Consider the following 24,716-nt stretch of genomic DNA (forward strand, 5'->3'; position numbering starts at 1 on the left):
AATATTGCCGTTCCGTACATTTTCATATCTTTCTATTAACTTCATGTTGACTTTTGTTTTGAACGCATCTTTGCTGTGTTGTCAGTTTCAAAAGTTAAATCACATAACGATTTGGGTATTATTTAAATGCATATCACAATACAAATGTAAGTTAAATACAAAAAATCAATAAAAACAAAGATTAAGAATTTATCTCAATTATCAAATAAAACCTTGCGTTTCTTAAAATTTGTTTGTTTTTTTTTAAACATATTTTTTGAAATAGTAACATTTTTGGGTGCAAGTTCGCGCATGCGCCGAATGGCGATATTTCAGTGAATAATCTTTGAACTAATATTTTTTAACTATGAATTTTTGTCGTTAGCTTGTATTTACGTCGGTAAACTAGAAATTAATTTATATTTATAGTAAAAATAATAAAATTAGGACATTTATAAAAATTATTCTAAAAGTGCTTAAAGTGTACCATTGGTGGCCATTACAAAACCTAAACTTTTTTATCAAGACAAATGTCCATTTGATTTGATGTTTCGGCGACGTTGTGCAGCTAATCAAAAGATACATTCCCCGCAAAAGAGGAGAATGAGTTTATGTCTGTATTGAACAGTGAATTTGTTATTTGACATCCGTAAAAGCTAATAAGGCGACTAAGAAGCAACGATTTTATTAGGGCCTATTTCCTACTTCACGAAAATGTCATTTCCTTAGTTTTCTGGTAGTTACGTTTTAGTTAATGAGTGATGAAATGAGAAATAGTGGTTATTTTGTTTGAAAATTGTAAGAGCGATTGTGTGTGATTCATTTTATACAGAAGGTGTAAGCCCCGTCTCGTTTGTTACTCTTGATTGAACATAACATTGTCAGGGCGACCTATATCTGGCGCTTTCATCTGTCACACTACAACAAAATTATCAGATATAGAGTATGTCTAATGTTTAATATCAGATATCGGTAGCATAAAACGATAGTTATCTCTCAGTCATTGAAATTCCGTTAAGTCCTTGGTATCGCATCGCTTACGTATCGCCGAAACATCAAAATAAAATCGTGCTTGCAGGGTAACAAAAATGATTTTGAGATAAATTCCCAACAGTGAATTTGTTAAATAGTGTACAAAAATATAAAAAAAGCAATATTTAAAAAGTAGTGATTTGAAAGTGGTGTGTATCGTGACATGGGGATTATGTGCTGGTGTGAATATTCTTGGAAGCTGTGGTGACATGGACTGCAGGGGTGCGGCCAGGGAAGCTGAACTCCAGGAGTGATCAGTGTGCTCGGCATAGCACCTGCACCAGACCCTAGTATTATGAATAAACGAGACAGCAATAAGGAAAAGGAACGTCAAAGTGACGATAAAAGAACTTCTGCGTAAGTACAACAAAATAAGATTAAATATACTTTTATACTTTTATTTATTATAAATTAAAAAATACATTTAAATAACCCCTTAGTAGTTACTTCTGATTCAATTTTAAAGATTACAAGCAACCATGTAGATTAGACGTCTATGACTCAATAACACTGCAAATAAAGTGTGAATAATAAACCTATCAATATCATATTAAAAAAGTAAATCTTCTATCTTTATTACATACTCAGTGATTGCATGGGTATAAAATTAAATCTGTGGTTCTGGTTATATCACAAATAAATAAGCTATGAGAATTTTCAATTTCATATATATAAAAAAAAGAAGATTGCGTTTGATGTTTTACAAAATAAAAATAAAATGATGATTAAAAATCTTAATTTATCTATTATCAAAATACCAACAAACTGTGTGTTACCAAGTCTTATGCAATAATTTTTTTAGACTATCTTGAACTATCTTAATTCTACAAATAGAATATGGCCCTTAGTAACTAATATTATGCTTGGTTTACATTATGCCAGTACAGTAGGGCAGTTGCACTCAAAATCAATGCTGACTTTCAACTGCCATACTGTCCTACTGTACTGGCATTATGTAAATCAGTTTTATTGCTGTAGTTGTTTGTTATTAATTGATGATGTAAACATTTATAGTAGTCAATAGTAAACAGTGTACTCAAATTGTTATACACAAATATGCTCATTCATAATCCTTCAAATTTATAGTAATGGTTAGTTGTCACTGTCTTAATCTTATTTCTTATTAATATTATAAGTGTGATTGTTTGGATGGATGGATGGATGATTGTTTGAATGTATCTCAGGAATTGCTCAATGGATCTTGATGAAATTTGGCACAGATGTAGAACATAGTCTGGAAGAACACATAGGCTTTTTTACATTTTTTTAATTCCGTGTGTACGCATTTGCGGGCGACAGTTAGTAGTGTAGTAAATTTAATAATCTGTGAGCCACTAGCTATGCACAGATACAGACTTTTTTTTAGTAAAAAAGGTCATCTTTCAGTGGCTATTTGTGTTTAACTCAATTAAATATTTTAATATTATTAGAATGTGTGTGAACTGTGACCCAAGTTTATTTGAGTAAATTTGGGAGGCAATTAATCAAAGAACAAAAGGTAAATAAAGATTCTTACCATGTGGGGTAGATAGAAAGTATGTACATGTACCCTTTTAGCTTTATTATTATGGTGTGTCATTCATTAAAATCTACTGTTGAATATTTGTACTAAGTGCCATTGTAATTGTCTAGTTTGTTTTGATGATTTAAAAATTTGTAGTAAACATTAGTAAATACAATTTTCTCAACATACTTTTTAATTCAGTTCCAAATTAAATGAAACTGAAGGGCAGTTATGTGTACTTGTAGTTGCCCAAAATACCTATAACATTAGTGACCAGTGACTCATCATGTAACAAATTTTACGAGAATTAGGAAGGAATTTCTCAGTTGTAAAGTGTGAAATATATTTTACGGTTTAAAAATAAGATAATAAAAATATTTAAAAGACATTGAGTAGGTGTAAAATTTATATAGAAATATAATATTATAAATGAAAATATTTAGATGTATGGACAAATGGATGCTAGATTGAAAGTATCTCCAGACTGACTCAACAGATCTTGATGAAATTTGGCACAGATGTAAAACATAGTCTGGAAGAACACTTAGGTTACTTATTACGTTTTTTAATTCTGCGCAGACGGAGTGGTGGGCGACAGCTAGTATGAATATAAATAACAAAAAGTTTGTTTGCGTAGTCAGTTATTGTTTGTATTGTAATATTAAATATAAAAGATTTATTTTAAATTTAATTAATTGAAACATCATGTAAAATTTTATTTTACCAGAATCAAGTCCTAACCAGCATTAAAAGCTAATATAATGTTTGCTAATTTTATCTTTCAAATAGTTATGTTTTATTTGAGTGAATAACCTCTAAAATGAAAAATCTGTGAACAATCTATTATTGAATGAGACTAACCTTATATTTTAAAACTTTTGCTAATACTGGTAATATAATAACTTCTTATAACATCAAATCTTTAAGAATATCAAAAATATTTGAATTAACTGGTAGGAAACTCTTTGTTTAGAAAGGTTAGAAAAATATTTAAAAAAGGCAGTGTTATGAGGAGAAAATAATGAACATTTCCAGCAACTGTTTTAGGTGTGAATACATGTGGAAAATTTATTGTTGGAAGTAAGAACTAGAAAAGGTGGAAGGATAAAGAGTAAAGAAGGCAGTGACTACCGAAATGGTGACTGAAATCTATATTAATTTAAAAGTCAAATCTTGTGTTCATGTGATATAAAGTGGGAACAGGGCCGGGAAACCTGTTCTTGGGGTATACCTCATGATAAGAGATGCAATTCCAATAAATGATAGAGCATTGTTGACTTGAGTGTAACAAATACTATTTTTGGTCCTTAAAGTAAAATATGAAAATTAGATTAATGAAAAAAAAAAGCAACTTATTGTTCTGCTTACATCTCCAGATGACTTAAGTGTTAATTAATTTTATTTATTTATAATTATGTAATCTACATGAATGATATATGATTTTGTAGTACTTAAAATGTATATTGACGTCTCAGTATCAATACTGGAATGAATCACAACACATAAACATCTTACATATCACAATACCCTTGATAACATTTCTTAATAAGACCAGAACATGCTATCTGTTACTGTGGTGAAGCATTTATACATGAAGCTTGCTAATTTAATTTCATTTATTTTCATCTAAAGATGTCTTATGAAGCAGATGTTTATAATTAAAATCAAGTGTGCTCAGCCAGTGTCAACAAAATTGACAAGTGATTTTTTTTGTTATATTATTTATAAAAGTTATTAAAAATGTTCAGGATTCATTGTGATTATTTAATATTAAACTATCTGAACATCAATTATGCATAGAAAGTTGTGAGTATTATATATTTTTTACTACGAAATGTTTTTTTTAACCTACAATACTTAACAAAAAAATGCTTTAAAATGTGTCAAGATTTTCAGAAAGCAACATTAGTAGTGGTATTAAAAAAGATTCATAAAATTAAAAAACAATTTAAAATATTTTAAAACAAAAACAAATTAATACTTTCATTTATATTTTACACCTAGGTTTTTAAAGATAACTAAATATTTCATTTGGTGTGTAAGTGCATTTGCAGTTGAACCTTAGACAAGTTAGAGTCCAAGGGACTGCAACATTTTTCTAACTTGTGGAGGTTTCTTCCTTATCCAGGTTCAACTGTATATGTATGCAACATTGCGTTTTAACCTGACACCTTTATTGTATAATCATTATCCCTTTCATTCTCAAAATACAAAACAAGACTACATTATGTCTTAAAAATTAGTACAAGTGCCTTCGCAGTAGAGTTTTATGGACAAACATGTATGGATACATGTATGGATACATGTTTGTGAGTTATAATTATATATAATAAATCCACAAGAACTAAATACAAATCCTATATGACTCATTGTGCTATTATTTGAATAACTATTAACGAATTACGGTTAATTCTTAGTTTCAGTTAGTTATAACTTGGAAGGTAGGGGCAGACTTTCACTTTTGACTCAATGCCAATAACGGTCGCTGAATCACTACAGTCTCTGCACTCTCACAGACTGGACAATGATTTGATTGCATATGCTTCAATGTTAACTATTAAATAAATTAATATATATATAAATTAAAAGAGAATATTTTATGTATAAAAAAATATAAAAAAACGTGTAATATTTTTGATATATTTTGATAAATATTTTACATGATAAAATCACATTTTGCTATCATAATACCCCCCTTATAAGGTTTTCAATTTCGAAAAAGCCGAAAGGCCTGTATTTTAATACTTGGTAAAAACTTAAGCAGTTTAAAATGATTTGTTTATGTAAACTAAATAAATAAAAACATTTACACTCAATGTATCAGGTCTTGTTTGTTCTCTAATTTTTTATTGCATCTACATCTTTCACCTAGAGGTGCAGGCAAATGTTATACTTTCCATGGTCTAGGTATTGTTTTTTTTTCTGTATATGCAATTTATGCTTCTATATAAGTGGTACTTTTTGATACTGCCTTAAGCATAAAGCTCTGTTCAGCTGTATTAGTTTACAAAGCATGACTAACCAATATAAACTTCAGTATCTCGATTTGCTGAGATTGTGTCAGTTGTGGAGTTACAGAAATCATAGCACCCCTTCTACTAACAAACCAATGCTGTCACACACTTGCAATGTAAATTTCTTCTTTCCTTTTGGCAATGACAGATATAAAAGATTGGTACCGGGATGCTAAACTGAAATGTCCAATTTCATCAGAAATGATGTGGGTTTTTGCCAATATGTATGTGGCAGAATATTGTTTATAAAATTTCTGTATACTAAAAAGATATTTGCTTCATTAAAAATCATATTGCAACAGGGAGGTGCATTATGGATTTATATTTCAACATTCAATTATCATTCAACATTAAATGTGTTATCTGTATACTGAATCAAAGATCTATGTGACAATTGGCTTATATACATTTTGTCAGTGTTTTTTTTCAATTGACATCTTATACCCTTGTGCTTTGGTTGCCTCCATATGAGTTATTATAGTTATTTGCATGTGGCTTCATAATATTAGTGGATGCATTAGGGTTTGGTGCTATACATTAGGCAATGCAATGTTCCAGGTTTGCTGTTTTGGCAACACATTGACTGCCTGCACATTATCAGAGCAGTCATCGTGTTGTCATGATGTTCTATATTAGAAGGTAAAATAAAATTTCAGCTAAAACTTGAGCTTATTATGTCAATAACTACATAACATACTATTAATTTTTAATTCCTGTGATTAAATATAGATGTGTGATTCTGTAAATTTAAATGTGCAACCTATGCTTTGTGATAAATCTACATGTTGATTTTCTTCCCTTTTCCCCTTGATAGATCCCCGATCAAGGTGATTTGAGTCATCAGTACGTAATTGTTATACTGTGAGATCACATTGCTGGAACATTGCACTACCAGTTTTTTTTTATAAAAGATATTTAACAAATTGTTATGTGATTTTTGGCAATGAGTACTCAGGGTAAGGACATCCTAGCGTTGAATTTCTTTGATAGTAACATTCAGAGATTTTTAATGGTTATTTAACAAACGCTTAGTGTTGAATATACCCTACATACTTTCAGTGTCACTCGACAACTCTGCGGCAGTAATATTTAATGATTGTTGGTGGTTATAGCAAGTTTGTAAAGTATTTGTGTTTGTGCAGCGCGACTGGTGCGGTGGGCGGGCGCGGCGTGGGCGGCAGCAGCGCGATGCACACGTCGCGGCACTCGGTCACCTCCTCATCGGGGGTGCTCATGGTGGGGCCCAACTTCCGCGTCGGCAAGAAGATCGGCTGCGGCAACTTTGGCGAACTTAGACTCGGTAAGTCATTATACTTACGCCACATTAGATAATCTTGTCAATTTCTCAGGCCGGTTGTGCTGTGCGCTGTGTGATCGGACCTTAACCAAAACTAAGTTCGGATTTGCCGATCGCAATCTTGGAGATAGCAAGGTTCGCCATTGACCGATTACGTGACGGAGGACATCATCTTCAACATACTTACACTTAGATAACTTACAATCCCACTTACCTTGGGTTTCCTCCGTTAAAACACTTAATGCTATCTCATGTAGTTTAAAAAAAAACAGTAATAGCTGTTGTTTTTGTACATGTTTCCCAGTGGGAACTAGTGTTTATTTGAAACTGACGATATTTGTTTGAAATTACCGTAACGTAACGTTTCCAAGAAACAGCGTACCATTTCAATTACGCGTTATTTTCGCTAAATTGAAGAATCACGGCGAATAAAATATGAATTTAGAAGAAGCAATCCTTTGGGAAATTTTCCTGAATGCACTTTTAGAGTTTCTGTTATGGAGTTTAAAAGGCCTGTGATAATGTATATTTGGAGTAGCAACTGAATGAGTAAAGTAATTAAAGCACGTCTTTTAGAAGTCTTAAGCCTGCTACACACCTTCAGCTTATGTCGCCGTGTCCGCCGTTTTAACTTGACAGTCTGACTATTTGGTTGAAACTAAATGTATAGCCGGCTTTATATTCCATTGATTTTTTTAAAATCTTTAATATAAAATATGGCTTGTACTTCCTCTGAAAAAGGAAGTGGACCTCTTAGTCGTAGTGAGTTACGATATAATGCAATCAATCAATTGCCCCTAACTGCTTTTGTTCGCTTCGACCTTGCCCTTTACGTCTCGCAAATTCTGCAGTACCTATGCCCCTATACTCTACTACATTATACGGAAAACCTAACACTTAATAACCACAGCATTTTTACAACCACTTGTTAATAATAATTATAAATGCGAATGTTTAGATGGATGGATGTTTGTTTGTAGGTATCTCCGGATTTTGATGAAATTTGACACAGATGTAGAACATACAGAGTATGTAAGAAAACTGAGTAAGTAGCCTACGTAGGCTGCTTATTCAGTTTTCTTTAATTCCTCGCGGACGGAGTTGCGAGCGACAGCTAGTTGTAATTTAATTTGAAAGAAATAATTTTTTTTAATTTGTCTTTATCAAAATATCAACTATAAATAATAATAAGATCAAAATATATTATATTATTTAATGTTATAGATATATTACAATAAAATAATTTCTCGTTTATGACAGTACTTTACAGTTAAAGTTTGATTCTGAGAAATTGTGGAATTGGTTATGGAATGTGTGGAATGTTTATGGAGCAAAAAGTTTTAATTATTAACCTGAAATATAATTGAAAATTTTGATGATGTTGTCGCGTAACTAACGGTCTTTCTTAACGTTACTATGTAACCGTGGGTTTCTGAGACCAATATTTCCGTATAAAACTTATCGTCATCCCTGTCATTATCTGTGACAAAACAGAGATAACTATATGTTTTAAACGGTGATTTTTGGTCTCAGGAACTCACGGTTAATCACTTCAATCTTGAAATAATTCAGCTATATGTATTAAGAGGTTTATGAGAAGTATGTGCAATGACTTAAGTTATTTCTAAGTTTATGTACCTATTGCATGTTCATATTAAATGAACTGAAAATTATATATTTCCTATTGAATGAAGTAATGCAAATTATGCAATACATTACGACGGAGGATAAAGACCTTACGTTTGTTGTGTTTTGTTCACCTTGCGATAAAACCGGAAAAATAAGAAAAAAACAACGCCTCCTACATTCATATTGTTCTCTTCAAATTAATATTAGAATGTAAGCGTTGTTTGCGGAAATAAGGCGGTCGAATTTGAATGCCTTGAATTACTTGAGATGAATAGTATGTGTAGTTATGACCGTTATTTTTACCTGACTGATCCAAAAGGAGGGTAATGTTTTTCATTCGCATTATGTTTCTACGTGATTTTACAGTAAGAAATAAAGAGATGATGTTAAATAATAATAATAATAATAATAAACTCATTCGAATATATTCAAATACGTATTCATCCTCGGACTGTTATTGCTAACCGAATGTTTCCATTGCCATCACACCTGTACGAATACATCTCGTATCTTTGTTTTTCAAAGAAAGTGACAAGGATGGCAATATCTATATATATAAAAGAAAGTCGTGTTAGTTACACTATTTATAACTCAAGAACGGCTGAATCGATTTGACTGAAAATTGGTGGGCAGGTAGCTTAGAACCAGGAAACGGACATAGAATTTTTACCCCGTTTTCTATTTATTATTCCGCGCGGACGGAGTCGCGGGTAAAAGCTAGTGTTTTATAAAGCGTTTTGTCAGTGGAGAGTCACGGTAAAATAACTTTAGCATAAAATCTTAAAAGTAGAAGTATTAGTTTACAGTTACAATTTAGTGATTGGATTCCGTTAACATCCCGTTTTGAGCTTCGATATATGTCTTTGTTTATTGTAACCATAGTGTAGATGGTGTTGTTTGACTTTTAAAACTATTATTATGAAAAATAATCTCAGTTTAGATATTTTATTTGAAGTTTCGCTCAAACGCACTCGCGTTGTAAACTGAGTCACGGGTGTCCGCTGAATGCACTTGACACACATCGACGACGCAACCTCAATGGATACTTTACGAGGCATGCCGCCGATCTTTCATATTTATTACACGTCTCTATATTTATTTTAATACATTTTTGGATAATTACTGTAACACGTTCCATGTTACAAGGATGTTTTCGTATTCGTAAACTCGTCAGGCGAGTATGTGGTATTGAACTTATAATAGAATAAAATAATTAAAAGATCAAAAACCTTTCTGTTATATTCTTTTTAATTAAACGAACTAAAAAAAAAATAAAAGATAGTCAAGACGATTCACACGAATCAAAACTTGATGAGGTTATGTCGTTTCATTGTAAAGTTTCTGTGGCCACCTTCCAGCTCCATCATCATACCAGCACCATGTCAACCGGGAAGTGGTTTAAATAAATAAAGGCCCACTTTGCTAGAGCCATTATTTAAATCACACAAAGTTTAAGTGATTCTGAATCTTTTGATTTACTTTCTGGTGATAGTAAGCTTACGTAGAGCCAAAATGATAAAAGCTGTAGGAACCTTCAAGAGACGAGTCAGTATACTAAAGATTTTCATACTGATTTTACAAGCTTGTATGTGATTATTGCGTCATTTTTAAAAATGCTAAGAAACTTCTAACCCAATATTCTCAGTCTATTTAACATCCACTATCCCATTTCCTTGGTTACAAAGGTGAGGTCATCGGGTGCGCTCGCTCGGTCGAATGTAATTAACCGATCTCGCGGAATTAATAAGTTGTCACTATCTCTGGATACCATTCCTCATACAAATAAACGTTATCTTAAATATGTTAAATTTCTAACCATTTTTACCTTTTTTTTTTTGACAAACATATGCTCATTCATAGCAATGTCCTGTGGTCCAGTACTTTGAAATTCAGTTCAGAATTATAATTTTCTCAATTGAGAAAGTACTTCTTGTAATATCCATGTTTGTCGAGTCTGTCTTGCGATAGTATAATGCCTGGTTTACATTATGCCAGTACAGTAGGACAGTAATGCTAGCCTGGCATGCACTGTATTGGCTCTCTGGCGCCAGTTACTGTTTACATTATGCCAGTTATATGCCAGCGCTGATTTTAAGCGCTACTGTACTGGCATAGTGTAAACTTAATCAATGTAATACTCAATAGTGTATATTATGTTTTATTCTTCACTAGCAGTCGCTCGCAACTCCGCCAGAATTAAAAAAGAAACTACGTTCTTCATCTGTGCCAAATGTCATCAAGATCCGTTGAGCCGTTTCGGAGATACCTACAAACATCCATCCATCTAAACATTCGCATCTATATCTATATATATATATATATATATATATATATATATATATATATATATATATATATATATATATATATATATATATATATATATATATATATATATATATATATATAAAAGAAAGTTGTGTTAGTTACACCATTTATAACTCAAGAACGGCTGAATCGATTTGACTGAAAATTGGTGGGCATGTAGCTTAGAACCAGGAAAAGGACATAGGATAATTTTTACCCCGTTTTCTATTTTTTATTCCGCGCGGACGGAGTCGCGGGTAAAAGCTAGTTTATAATATTAGTAAGATGTGTTAAATATTGTCGACTTTCATTGAATTGTGCAGTAGTGAAGGGGTTCGTATTTAATGTATGAGTCCAGTGGATGGCTTTGAATGGAGGTGAGAATGGAGCGTGTCCCGCATTGTATTGTAACTAGACTTGATTTTATTACGTGTGTTGTTAAATGTATTTAGAAGCGGAGGTTTATGCAACGTTCACGTCTTTTTGCCTTTGAGTGTGACTATTTGTACAATATGCTATTGTTTCTCAGCTTACATCGTATGAAATATCTTTTCTGTGAATGTATTCAACATGCTACTAAGAAGTGAGTGAAATTAACTTCTATATTGCTTACTTTTGGTTTTCAGCAGTAAGAAAATGTAAATAGTCTCACAAGGGCGCCACTTAGTGTATGTTTCTCATACTTAATCTACACTTAAGTGGACTCTAAGTGCGGCATTTTTTGTTTTAAAATGTACTGTAACTCAAATCCAATACAACTAGCTCTATCGTTTTTTTCACTTAAACTTTAGACTTCTATTTCCATCCATTAAGTGTAAAGTCGTCGTTTATTTTAATTTCAGTTCATTACGTTGAACGGTTGATTTTTTGCATAATCTCGATTGTATATTCCGCGCGTGTTCGCGTGAATGTAGTCGATGGTATGGTTGTCGATTTTATATTGTTCCTAAGATCAATTCAATTCAATAAGAAATTAATTCATTGTAAAATTTACTCTTCTAGAAGTTGCTAGATTTATGTTATAGAAGTATGTATTTCAACATTAAATTGTGTTTATATTTCGTGTTTATTACGCTCAGTACATAGTAAAAGAAGTACTTTTATCCCACAATTTATCGATTGTGTGCACCCCTTTTTTGAGGGGAGTTACGCGTGCGTGTATGCGATTGGATTGTCAGTTGTTCGTTCATTAACATCAATTATTTTGCGTATGCGTGCATTGCGTTTGTCCCTTTATTTTCATCTAAATTGTTTTTCCCTCACTAAACAGCTTCATTTCATGCTTACATTATAAATAAAAAACTGTCGCCCGCGACTCTACCTGCGCGGAATTTAAAAAAAAAAACTTAGTAGCCTATGTCTTATGCAGATTATGTTATATGGTGTATTTAACCTACTATTTATACATACCAGCTAGTTTTGATATTTTACTCTGAAGTTTTTATTTAGCTTTTTATTGGGTACATGTCTGGATTTAGATCTTGAATTGCTGGAGCTGTAAGGCGTTCAATGTCGCATTTCATTCCGACGTTGACAATTGACCGAGTAACGTTGAACTCTTGTAATTCGGAGCAAGGTCTATTTGCAGATTAGGTTCGATTCAACGAGACACCTCAATTTGTTATGTTTACGAAATCAACTTGGATATGCAGATCCATAACACTGCAGTATATTACATAACGAAGTGTTTATAAAAATTGTAGGTTTTTTTGTTAGAATTTTTTAAAAACGTAATTTTTCCTCTTGTTTTGTAAAGGCGTTAGATTTAATTTTTCTGTAAAAATAAATTGGAATATTTTGATCGACTAAAAGTTGGTTTCTGAGAAGAAAATCTGTATAAACATATCGTCATCCCTGTCATAATCCTTGACAAAACAGAGATAATATGTTTTAAACGCGGATTTTGTTTTAAGAAACACTTGGTAAGAAATTACATACAGAATAATAAAATCAAAAAGTTGTGTAGGTCACTAATAAAGTGACAGTGTGACGTTTGATTACACTTGGTGAGATAAGATAAAAATGCTCAAGTTAAAACTAGATTGTGACAGTGTGAATGTTATAATAATTTATTTTTATATTTTTACCTATGAAACAGATAAATCCCTGTATTTTATTGCAGTTATTTTCTTTATTAGTGTATCTGTGAAATACAGATCAATATAAACCAAGGGTTTTCATTTCTGAAATATGAATGCAGAAAAATAAACAAATCCCAGTGATTTACAGAGAAACAATATGTTTTTTTTGTTTTGCCAAACTCAGGATACAACGAAAACTCGAGAAGTCATAAAGATCCTTTGTTTAACCCTACAGTAATGTGTAAGGGTGTTTCTTTTTAATCAGAAAAGTAGAAAAGTAACAATCGACACGGATGTAAAGAAACAATATGTAACTAATGTAATGTTCGTAAGAAACGGGATTCTTACCACGATTAGGCTGTTTGAGCTTCCGATATTTCGGCACAGTTGCATACGCCATGTTCACGGGTTGACTGAACGACGAACACGAACATTATATTAGTAAAAACCACGAAAGTTTAAAGTTAAATATGTAACTAATGTTTAGAATACAATAGTAAAACTTTATTACCACATTTTTCTATGTTAGAGGAAGACTGAACAATGTAAATTCAGATGTACCGAGGAATAGAGATGTATGTTAAAGTAGTTCATACTGTGCTAACCTTCCGTAGAGAAAAAGGCGGAGAGATAACGATTAAATTCTTTAGTTGTTATCATTTATTTTATTGTTATGGAAAAAGGGTAAAACGCAATGGTTTAACCGATGTAAAAGATCGCTGACCCATTAACGTCCGCAAGTAAAAGAATCGCAGGTGCGTTGCGCCTTTATATATTTAACGAGCGCTTTAAGTAAGGGAAAAAAGGGAGGAAGTCAAAGGTTATGAACTTCAACATTACTGGTATACCGTAGTGTACGTTTCTAGATGTTTTGATGAAGATTACTCAGCTTTTAAAAGTCTATTGATAATTGATACGATTTTCGGTTCTTCATAAAACCTATCTATGGTCACATTAGGTGTTTTCACTGAATCGTTTGATTATTAAAATATCTATGTCGATGCATGTTCGTCTTTACGTCAGAAGTATTATTTATAATTCGAGGAGTACGAATATTTTATATAAATATTTGCAGTGTAGTAAAAAGGAATCTTAGAGGTGTTATTTCGTCCTCTAAGTACCTATTTAAGTAGTCAGTTGGTCTTTAAATTACTTTTTAAAACAAAATACTTATGATACTTCATTATGTATAGTAAGATAAATTAGATTTAAAAACTTAACTCATTAGAAAGGTGACCTCTATGGAAAGTAAGTGTTATTGCCATAGAATAAGGTTTCTTATCGTCGTAGCGCTTTGGCGTTGTATGGCTGCTTGTTTGAACGCCGGGGGAATTGGATTCTGTTTAGCGTCACAGAAAATGACATTAGGCCTGACACGTGTTCTGTACTCATATCGACCAGTCTACGTTACCCTAACACTTTTAATATAGATAACAATTATTTTCGTATACTGCTGTGATGACAGTTTTAATTCAGGGTAACTGATTAGGTACTTGTATTTGATTTCGTGTTTACTTTTTTTACTTTAGTATTTTGAAGGCAGATGAATGGAGTTATGTTTGCTTGTATTTGTCTCTTATGTTACATTTATTATTTCCTACTAGACAACTGGGTTAAACTGAAAGAAAAAACAATTTAATAATTTGGAAACCTTGACCCGAACAGACATACAAGGCGAAATTGTAGCATGTTATATGGTTAGAAGTATTCGCACTAAGCCATTTACCGCTTATCGTTCCATCTACCGAATTTATGCACAGCTCCATAGAAAGTTTAAGAACTATGAGAAACATAGAAATAACAAATATACACAATTAATTGAACTTTTAAGCAACTATTAATAGGCATAAAAATACAAGATAAGAAGCAAAATCTGTGACTTCCAATTTTTTATACCGATGTTTTGTTTTGTTCGTTAATATTAATTTAAGTAAGTTTCCTAACAAAAAATATAGTCATGTATTTAATTATTAAAGAACTTTTCGAAAACTACACTGAAAATGGCACTTTTAACAAAGAGTTTTATTTCAGACGGTCCACTTCAGTGACCTAAAGACCTCCTTTACTCATTATGTCGAAAACAATCTTGATATTTTTAAAGTTATATTTGTAGTTGCTAAATTGATCCTTTTTGCTTTACCATAAGATTCATTTTAAAGTGAAACTATTTGATATCTTTGCTCGTAACGGGACAATAGGTCAGTCCATCGAATTGTCAGGTAACAAGACCTCGAGGGTGCCTTACTATTGTGTTAGTACTTTCAAGTATCCAGCTGATCGAATGCTCGAAATATTATAGTGTCTCAAAATACACACAATTACGACTAAGGTCGACTTTACCTTCTTCAAATGTTTATCACATAATTTGGAGACTTAGTGGGCTCACTAGCTGTAGCCCGCAACATCGTTTGCATTAAAATTTTAAATGCGAATGTTTGGATGGATCGATGTTTCTTAGAAGGTATCTCCAGAATCACTTCATGGACCTCCCTGAAATTTGGTATATGTAGAGCATAGCCTGGAAGGACACAGGTTACTAATTAAGTTTTTTTAATTCCGCGCTGAGGTAGTTGCTAGCGACAGCTAGTTACACAAAAAAAGGAGTTAAGTAGCCTATTGGCGATTTCAGACTGTAATATATTTCTGTTTCTAAACATTTACTTTCATTCTAACAAATTATTACCTTTATATTAGTAGGATTACAAAAATAAAGTTACTCTTAGTGTATCAAAAGATTCAGATTGTTAGCATAAACATTTCATACAGCCGTAACACATCTATTACACTAGTAACTACTTCGTCGTCATAAATGTATGTTGTTAAACATTGTTATAAACGGATTTAACACTTACTCTATATTAACTATGCAGGAAGTAGCAAGTTACACTTAAGCGGTCAGAGTGCCACATTACTACGTTGTTTATGGTTCAATATAAGTTCATAATGATATTTATAGTGTAGAGTAAAATTTTAAACAATGTAATATTGATGTGCTACTTTAGTCGTGATATTCAATTACCAAACAATATCATCCTTTGAATTCACGCCAAATATATATATGATTTTGTTAGTCAGAGGAAATTTTCGTTTACATTGTTAACCCTTTCAGATTAAAAATAAGTGACAAATGCGTTGTTTATTTAGATTTGTACAATATTTGAGTATTTAGTTCGAATATGGTCTAGTGTAAAGTCTATCACTTTAAATTGGTAGGTTTGTATTACGCAAGTTCATGAAGTCTCAGAAGTTATAAGCACATCACGTAATTCATTGTGTATAAATAATATGCGTTTATAAATTAAATTTGTACCATCATCATAGACTTTGTACCTACACGTAAGGTTTCAGTCGCACTAAAATGTTCAAACATAGAGACGGAAAGAGGCGATACTTTTTGAATATTTTATAATACTTACTTACCGTCGGATACATTTCTCGGTTAGATGTCACCTTACTGTCCTTATTTTTAATGCATTGCCTAAAAAAACAATATTCTACAATTGAATAAATAACTCACATATGATCAATATTATACGGCATTCAAATAAGAGAAAAATCTCAAGTTATCTTAACTCGTGAATAAACAAAGATTGTTTGATCGTTCAATTTATGAAGACATGAATAACTATTCCTATAGTTTTACAGACTTCTATACTAATGCACTGGACACGATTAAGTCAACCAAACTTGTTCGTCACAGTATATCATTCGAAGTCAATAACAGACATAATATGCAAGTTTTTGTATTCCTAAAGGTTAACCACCTTTTTTTCCATGAACTAAAAAACTATTTAACGAATATTCATATGGTTTTGATTTAGATTAAAAAAGGTGGTTTATTAAAATTTTATTGAAATATGACGCAAGCTACTTAGAAGATTTTAAGGGGTTGGTATATTACGACAAAAAAATACCACACATGTGTTGAATGGTAACAAAACGTAATGCGCTACTTTTTACGAGTCCATCGTCACCATCGATCGGAACTATAGCATTCTCCGGTCGCATAGAACGTTGTGATTAGTCACTATGTCATTGACCCGAGATCTCCCCAACGTGTGATTCAGGCGACGATTTTACTAAGAAATACTTGAATTGAATTGCAACGTTTAACATTAACCGGTCATTTTTTTCATGGCTATTTTATTTTACTAAAGTGACATCGAATTCTTAGGTATTTATGTTTTAGAAATAAGAGTTGGAACGCAGTAACCTTAATTTAATATAAATATGGCTTCCGACTTACGTCTTATATTTTTGTGAGGTTTTTAATAATTAGAGATTAGTACTGTTTCATAATACATAAAGAACACAACTATAGCTGTGACGTTAACGTGAACTGGTTTTATCGTCAGACATACAACCACTGCCAATGAATTCATAGCAACGTGTAACAACTAGTTTACACAACTTATATCATGTCAAAATGATGGCAAGGAATCAAGAGTTAAAAAAAATATTAGTGCGTTTTTGACAAAAGTGAAGCCGCTTTTTTGAACGCAAGCTGAACAAAAGTGTGTGTAGCCGACTTTATGAAGTATATTGTCTTCCCTTTTATTTCCTTTGAAAAAAGAGAGATAACAATGTTTCTTGTAAAAGTATCTCGTCAATGGAAACCATGATTTAACTTTTTTCAACAGCAGACAGCTTTGTTACGTTTATGTTTATAGGCTATTGTGTTGGTTTGGCAGTCGATAGAATGATTATCAATTAATGATAATGAGTAACTTAGTCATCGAATACACAATTGTCAACACACATGAAATTAAAATACGTTGGCGAGTAAGAAATTTATAAGATTTTCTCTTAGCTTAAGAACTCCATTCTTAATAAGAAATTGTTAAGTAAAAAATTGCTAAACGGTTATTTTTTTTCCCATTATCCTTATTCGATATTTATTTGCACTTAATTCATGAAAAGAAAAAAGAGCCTGCAATAATTTCTGTAATGTTATTCGTTCGCTGCAGTTAACCTTTTTGTGTGACAAAAGGATGAAAGAAATGCTTTGACTTTTCTGAGGATTCATCGTGAATTTAAATTTAATTGGAATAGAGCTATCGATCCCACGGTATTATGTCAACTAGCTTATTCCGAACTCTACCGTCTTACTGGCACACTTAGGGTAGTTAATTGTGTACTAAGGGTATCTTTTAGTAGAGATTCAGTGAGAGAAATACATACACAAACTAAAAAAAAACTTTAAATACAGTATAAGTTGTTAACTCTACTCTAACTATTGTCAAAAATTTCTCTAAAACCTTATAACACCATGTCAAAAAAAAGCAATAAAATCACTACTAAATACTGCAATTCGTTAGTTATCAGTGTGAGGGATCGATTGGCCTTGAGTTTCTCGCGTTTTATGGAAACTTAAATACTAGGTTATTCAGCTGTCATGGCTCTATATAATTCACAACAATAGTGGTAACCTTGTCGATCATGAATAATTTTAACGTGGTAAGACGTAGACAAAGTTGGGGAAAAAAAATTAGTTATAGTCGTCACAGAGTAACTATGCTTGTTTAATCGATATCACATGTGATCTATTTAAAATTTCTAGAGGTTGTTTATTGTTCGAAATTCGAATATTATTCAAAAAAAATATTTTATTTTATTAAATGGCTTTATGTGAATACTTCTCCAATCACCTTAACTGTGTCTTTCACGTTCATTCGTTCCCGCAATTTCCTTTAAAAGGGATATAAGGTTTTTGCTTTACATGTTGATATGCATATATCTGGAGATCCATCGCACGAGGTACTAACCTAGTTTGGACACCATTCCCCTGCTCGTAAGAGAAAAACAATAAAATACATATGAATTTCTAATTATAATTTTTTTACAAGGAAGAACAACAGCTAATTTAACGTCATTGTATAAATGGTATAAAGAGTTGTATAAAGAGCGTCGGTGGCTCAGGGGTTAAGCACTTGATTTGCAATCTGCAGGTCCTGGGTTCGAATCCCGCCATGTACCAATGTGTTTTTCGATTTTCGATTTACATATGTACATTTGTCCGACGTTCTTACGGTGAAGGAAAACATCGTGATGCAACCTGCACATATCTGAGAAGAAATTCAATGATATGTGTGTCAACCAACCCGCACTTGGCCAGCGTGGTTGACTATGGCCTAGTCACCCCTAACTTTGGGTAGGCTCCGAGCCTCTCGGTGGGGACGTATAGTGAGCTGATGATGATGATAAATGGTACAATATTTTTCGTTTTGCTGTTATAGTAGTGTCATAAAGTGTCGTAGAGTAGACGGAGATGGACGTTAGTTGGACATATGACCCGGTATTGTGTACCTTCGATTTATTACAGCTATTTTTAACGATCGTCCCGACACTCTCCAGTAGCATCGCACAATAAACCTGTGTTGATATTCAAAAGTAGTTGAGTGTTAAGGCAATCACACACCAAAAGCGAAGATGTTGTAAAGCTACAGGACAACACAAACTTCGCTCGTTAAGAAAACGTATTGAAACACAAAAAAAATAACAAGCTTTGAGCTAAAAAAAAGTCTTTTAGGAGAAAATTAAAATAGCTTTATTTTTTTTAAACTTTATCAGGAACAAACTATTGAATCTTTTCCTTTTTTATAAAATTATGGTAGGTGTATGTATTCATATGTGTTTCTGTTCTGAATGCGAAACAAAGACAAATAAATTGTAGTATTTCGAAGCTTTCCCCGTACTCTTTTATAAACAAAACATCGCAGAGAAATCAATCACGTCTTTATCAATTCAATGATTGGCATTGTTATGAACGGTTACGTTACGTTATGCAGAAATGTGTTTCGATATTAATTTTATCAATTACAATGTTAAGTCGAAGGTAGATTCTGATAGTATATACAATAATTTATGCACATTTAATATGATGTCAATAATAATATAAAAATTTCCACCACAGCGCTTGATTTTTACGAGCCATGAGATGTTTATATGGGAATAATTTAAATTGAATGTTTTCACTCGTATATATTTAGATTATTTTGATTAGATTCAATTAACTAAATAAATGGTAAAATGTAAACATATTTAACTTATCGCATCCGTTTTTGTGTACACACGCCTTTATACAGTTGATTAGTCACGTCCATAAATTTAGTATTTAACGATGTTATAGAGAGGACGTTTGTATTATATTGGTGTTTTTTTTTGTTCCCAGGGAAGAACCTCTACAACAATGAACATGTAGCGATTAAGATGGAGCCTATGAAATCCAAGGCTCCACAACTACATCTAGAGTACCGATTTTACAAGTTACTAGGCACGCACGGTGAGTATTACATGTTTGTAACATTCGTAATGTACAGTCGCATACATAAATATTACGTACTAGTGTAAATAAAACGAACATTAAGCATACGAGTATTTTGGTACTGATGTGAACGGCACTTTAGTCAATGAAACTTTAAAATAAGTGAACAATGTTTTTCTGAGGATAATGTTGGTGTAAAGGAAAAATATGTGGCATCACGTGGTCTAGTTTTTTTTCTACCTGTACTTTTATGTCATTTTACTGCTACATTAAAAGTTTTCAACTGACACTCTTAAATATTTTATAGAATAAATGACAATAATTTCTTAATTTAGTTCTTTGCAAAGAGCATACTGCAAGTGATTGTACATTATCACGTAACTTTCATAGAGTACTCGTAACTCGTAGTCTAAGGCCGCTAACGACGGGTAATTGTTTATAAGCACGCCAATTAGCATAGCTGAGTAACATGCAATATGTTTGTGTGACGATTTTTTTTTACGCCAGTGACGAAATATTAGAGATATGACGGTATTGCTCGCTTTACAGTGAATTTCCACTGCCCCGTAATGCTTGTAGAATATTTTGTTGCCACTACTTTTTCCAAAGAAAATAAAGAAATGCTAATATGTTTTTATATGAATCTTATAACAGTGGAAACCTACCTAAGATGGGCTAATTATAGAACAATAAAATGAGACTACTGAGATATTGTAGACTTTGTTTTATCTCATTTAAATAAAGGTGACATCGAAAACGTTTTTTTTTTGTTTACATTTGTACGTCATTTGATATGAGATTAATTAAAAAAGAAATATAAGCGAGCTCTATGTTCATGAACAAAAACCAATAGGTACTCAAAGAAATTAGTAAAGTTATCAGATACGAAAACAGATATTGGTGTGTAGTACTTGTGATAAATTCTTAATTACCGTCACGGCACGAGATATATCCCTCGTATATGTAAAGTATTTTACTCATAGTTTGGGATTATTGATATTTATATGTATCTTAGAGGGAATACCAAAAGTGTACTACTTGGGAACATGTGGCGGCCGATACAACGCCATGGTCATGGAGTTGTTAGGGCCCTCGCTAGAAGATCTATTCGTTCATTGCGGCCGAAGGTTCCGGCTCAAGACGGTTTTGTTGATTGCAATGCAACTTGTAAGTGCCGTCAGCCACCATTGGTACTAACGTAGTTAGGTTATTGTTTTAAAGACACAACACCGTAACCGATATACGATTGTGACTAAATTTTCTGATCTCGCGAGGGCACGCAACCTATGATCATGGATGTTAAAACTCGGGTTGCTGTATTTTACTATTCTATTCGTTTGGCGTAGCAATGCTCTTGCGCTTTAACCTGTTTTTTTTTTTTTAAATCGTTTATCGGGTATTGTGTTGTGTCGAGCAGGTGTGCAAGCGAGAGCAATGCTCGTTGTTACGTGAGTACTAATTTGTTACGCCCCTCCTCTCCCATCCGTTCCCTTGTCTCCTGGCCGTGATCCCTCAGCCCCGTCCACAGCGGAAGGTATCCCTGAAGTGTACTACTTCGGGCCGTGCGGTAAATACAATGCCCTAGTGATGGAGCTCCTGGGTCCGTCGCTGGAGGATCTCTTCGATCTGTGCGGCCGACGTTTCTCTCTAAAGACTGTATTAATGATCGCCATGCAGCTGGTGAGTACATAAATAGTTTGGTACGGTCACGCTCAAATCTTTTGTTAAATTGACTTTTTTGGAAATCAAATATGCACTTTAGAACGTGATTGTACAAATAATGTTGTAGATGTATTGTAGTGTTAAGTAATAGCATTTTCTGTTATTAAATTGTAAGAAGAAACCCATAATAGATGTTACAAGATTCTTGTAGCCAGTTATTCTAATTAAAGACCGGATGACGACTCGTTTGTATCCTTCAGACTCGACAGAATACTTTGTTGCAAATGATTGGACTACAGGTATAATTGTAGTAACTCACTACCCTGTTACTGTGATTGTCATAGATGTACTATGTTTAAGTTTTTTTTTTACGTTTTTTTTGTCCAATGTCTGCTGCTTTGGACTTTATAAACCATTGTCTCTTAAAGCATTCAGTTTTAAAAGTGTTAACAATCTGAAATGTTTAGGTCTATTGTTATGCAAAATTATATTAGTCTGTGATATAATATCATAATATATGAAATATGGACATTATTTCTATAAGCCAGATAACTTACAAAGGTTACACGGTGTATCTATTCCCTCTATTGAATTTAACTTAGGTTATTATTTCTATACTCACCTTTTTCTATGTTTTATTTTAAATTGATTGTGTAATTGTATATGTATAATTTTCAGTTGCACCGCATAGAGTATGTCCACACGAGGCACCTCATATACCGAGACGTGAAACCGGAGAATTTTTTAATAGGTAGAGCATCGACTAAACGGGAAAAAGTCATTCACATCATTGGTAAGTACATTTTTGTGTTCTTATGTCACAGTTTAAGTCCTTAGTTTCCTTTGAATTGAACAAAACTGTGTTATCTCTGTCTTTTTCAAACGAAGTGAGAGTGATAACAATATGTTGTTATACAAGTGTTTCGACGGTGGAAATCTAGCGTTAGAGCGCTATATAAAATCTCGCGATGTTTTCTCTGCTCTCGTTTTATATGAAGTTTACCGCAGTATAAATGCACGGTGCTTGTGTTTAATGTAACATGTAATCGACGTTCTTTCAAATTATGTTTTTTATTTGATTTAAAACTTACGAACAAATATGCAAAATTTTTAACCGCAATGTTTTTAGACTTTGGGTCCAAATCTCGGCACAAGGGATTTTTTGTTGGTTCTGTCTCGAGAATCTTGGTGATTTGTCGTTAATACGGAAACTATTGTTTTGTATAGTTGCATTTCACACTACTTTCACATGTTAACCACACTGTTCGCTAACCGCATGTTAGCGGTGGTGTTTCTCTGTATTGCGTATACGTACTACCGTTGACAAACTTTCGGGTAACTACCGTCACATTGGCTTACGACGTTACCGTAACTATGATCTTGAAATTAAAAGGTGCTTCTGAAAACATGGTAAATACGGTATAATAGGAGATTTAATGGTTATTAGAAAATGAGTTACGCTGATTTGGAGGAGCTCCAAATCTTAGACTGGGCCTAGTTCGTGCAGGACCTCGAAAAGAAAAACACTCTTAATGTTGGACGTCACGGCCGTCTGTAGGTGTGCAACCAGATCACCAGGGTACCAGTGTTTCCGGGTTCACAGACGGGATGCTAGGATTCGGTATGGGAGCGACCAGAACTATGGAGTATGCTAGCAATACCCCGCAGCAAGGTCGAGGTCCGAAGGTTGGGGAAGGGGGTGATAGTGCAGTGGGGGTGGCCGGCAATTATCTACGGCGTACCCAAAGCACCAGGCAGGGAAAGAGGGTGGTAGTGCAGTGGGGGTGGCCGGCAATTATCTACGGCGTACCCAAGGCACAAGGCAGGGAAAGAGGGTGGTAGTGCAGTGGGGGTGGCCGGCAATTATCCACGGCGTACCCAAGGCACAAGGTAGGGGAGAGGGTGGTAGTGCAGTGGGGGTGGCCGGCAATTATCCACGGCGTACCCAAGGCACAAGGTAGGGGAGAGGGTGGTAGTGCAGTGGGGGTGGCCGGCAATTATCTACGGCGTACCCAAGGCACAAGGCAGGGAAAGAGGGTGGTAGTGCAGTGGGGGTGGCCGGCAATTATCCACGGCGTACCCAAGGCACAAGGTAGGGGAGAGGGTGGTAGTGCAGTGGGGGTGGCCGGCAATTATCTACGGCGTACCCAAGGCACAAGGCAGGGAAAGAGGGTGGTAGTGCAGTGGGGTGGCCGGCAATTATCTACGGCGTACCCAAGGCACAAGGCGGGGAAGAAGAGGGTGGCAAGGAGACAGTGCAATGGAATAAGCCGGCAATAGATCAACGGCAAACCCAAGGCACTAGGCAGGGAAAGAGGCGGCGAGGAGAGTAAAACCACCGTGATTCCAGTAAACCAGAATGCTTTATTCTCTGATTCCAAGATCTTTTATACAATTGAAAACTGCTGATGAATCGATTCGACCCACCAGCTGTCTTGCTGCTGACCTCGCTCAGTCAGCACTAATTATTTAGCTCGAGGTTGTTCTTTTGCCTTGATCTTCTTTCACGGTTGTTGTTTATGTTCGTTGTCACGAACATTCTGGGGAGTCTCCAGATGACGGGATGGTTCTTAGAGGTTGCAACTGGATGCCGGCACATGCTGCTTCGGATGGCGGCGGTGGGGGTGCGACGCACGGACGGGCTGTCTCGGCTGCTGAGACTGATTTAATTCCTCTACTCTGTGAATGTGCGCCTTCACTGTTGTTATTTGTTGTATTCTTTCTTATTGTCAACCTTCTTCCAATCCTTGGCCTCCATCGACATGTTGTTTTTCTGATGAGATGACAACAGCCCATTGTCATGATGCAGATTATTGCTATTGTAGTGATACTTATTGTTGTTTTGTGTTCCTCAACTTGCTTCCATATTGATGTGCGTAGTTCGTGCTGAATTCCCTCTTGATCTTCTATAAGATTACGTATCCAGTTGTCGGACTCCTTTAGCACC

At 33.9% G+C, this 24,716-nt stretch overlaps 1 protein-coding gene across 12 annotated transcripts in view; it reads left to right on the plus strand.

The window, feature by feature from the left end:
* Window positions 1-282: 282 nt before the first annotated feature.
* LOC106717464 (casein kinase I) overlaps window positions 283-24,716 on the plus strand; it is a 43,198-nt gene continuing 18,764 nt past the window's right edge. For 9 of the 12 annotated variants that reach the window (XM_045682727.1, XM_045682732.1, XM_045682731.1 and 6 more), the window contains exons 1-6: window positions 390-592; window positions 1,058-1,368; window positions 6,672-6,829; window positions 20,015-20,125; window positions 21,624-21,787; window positions 22,448-22,562. In XM_045682727.1, the coding sequence (XP_045538683.1) occupies window positions 1,307-1,368; window positions 6,672-6,829; window positions 20,015-20,125; window positions 21,624-21,787; window positions 22,448-22,562 (610 nt within the window). In that variant the 5' untranslated portion in view covers window positions 390-592; window positions 1,058-1,306. The other 3 variants (XM_045682730.1, XM_045682728.1, XM_045682729.1) reach the window with 3 other exon arrangements.

This window comes from Papilio machaon, chromosome 20 (genome assembly GCF_912999745.1).
Source record: "Papilio machaon chromosome 20, ilPapMach1.1, whole genome shotgun sequence".
Taxonomy (NCBI): Eukaryota; Metazoa; Arthropoda; class Insecta; order Lepidoptera; family Papilionidae; genus Papilio; species Papilio machaon.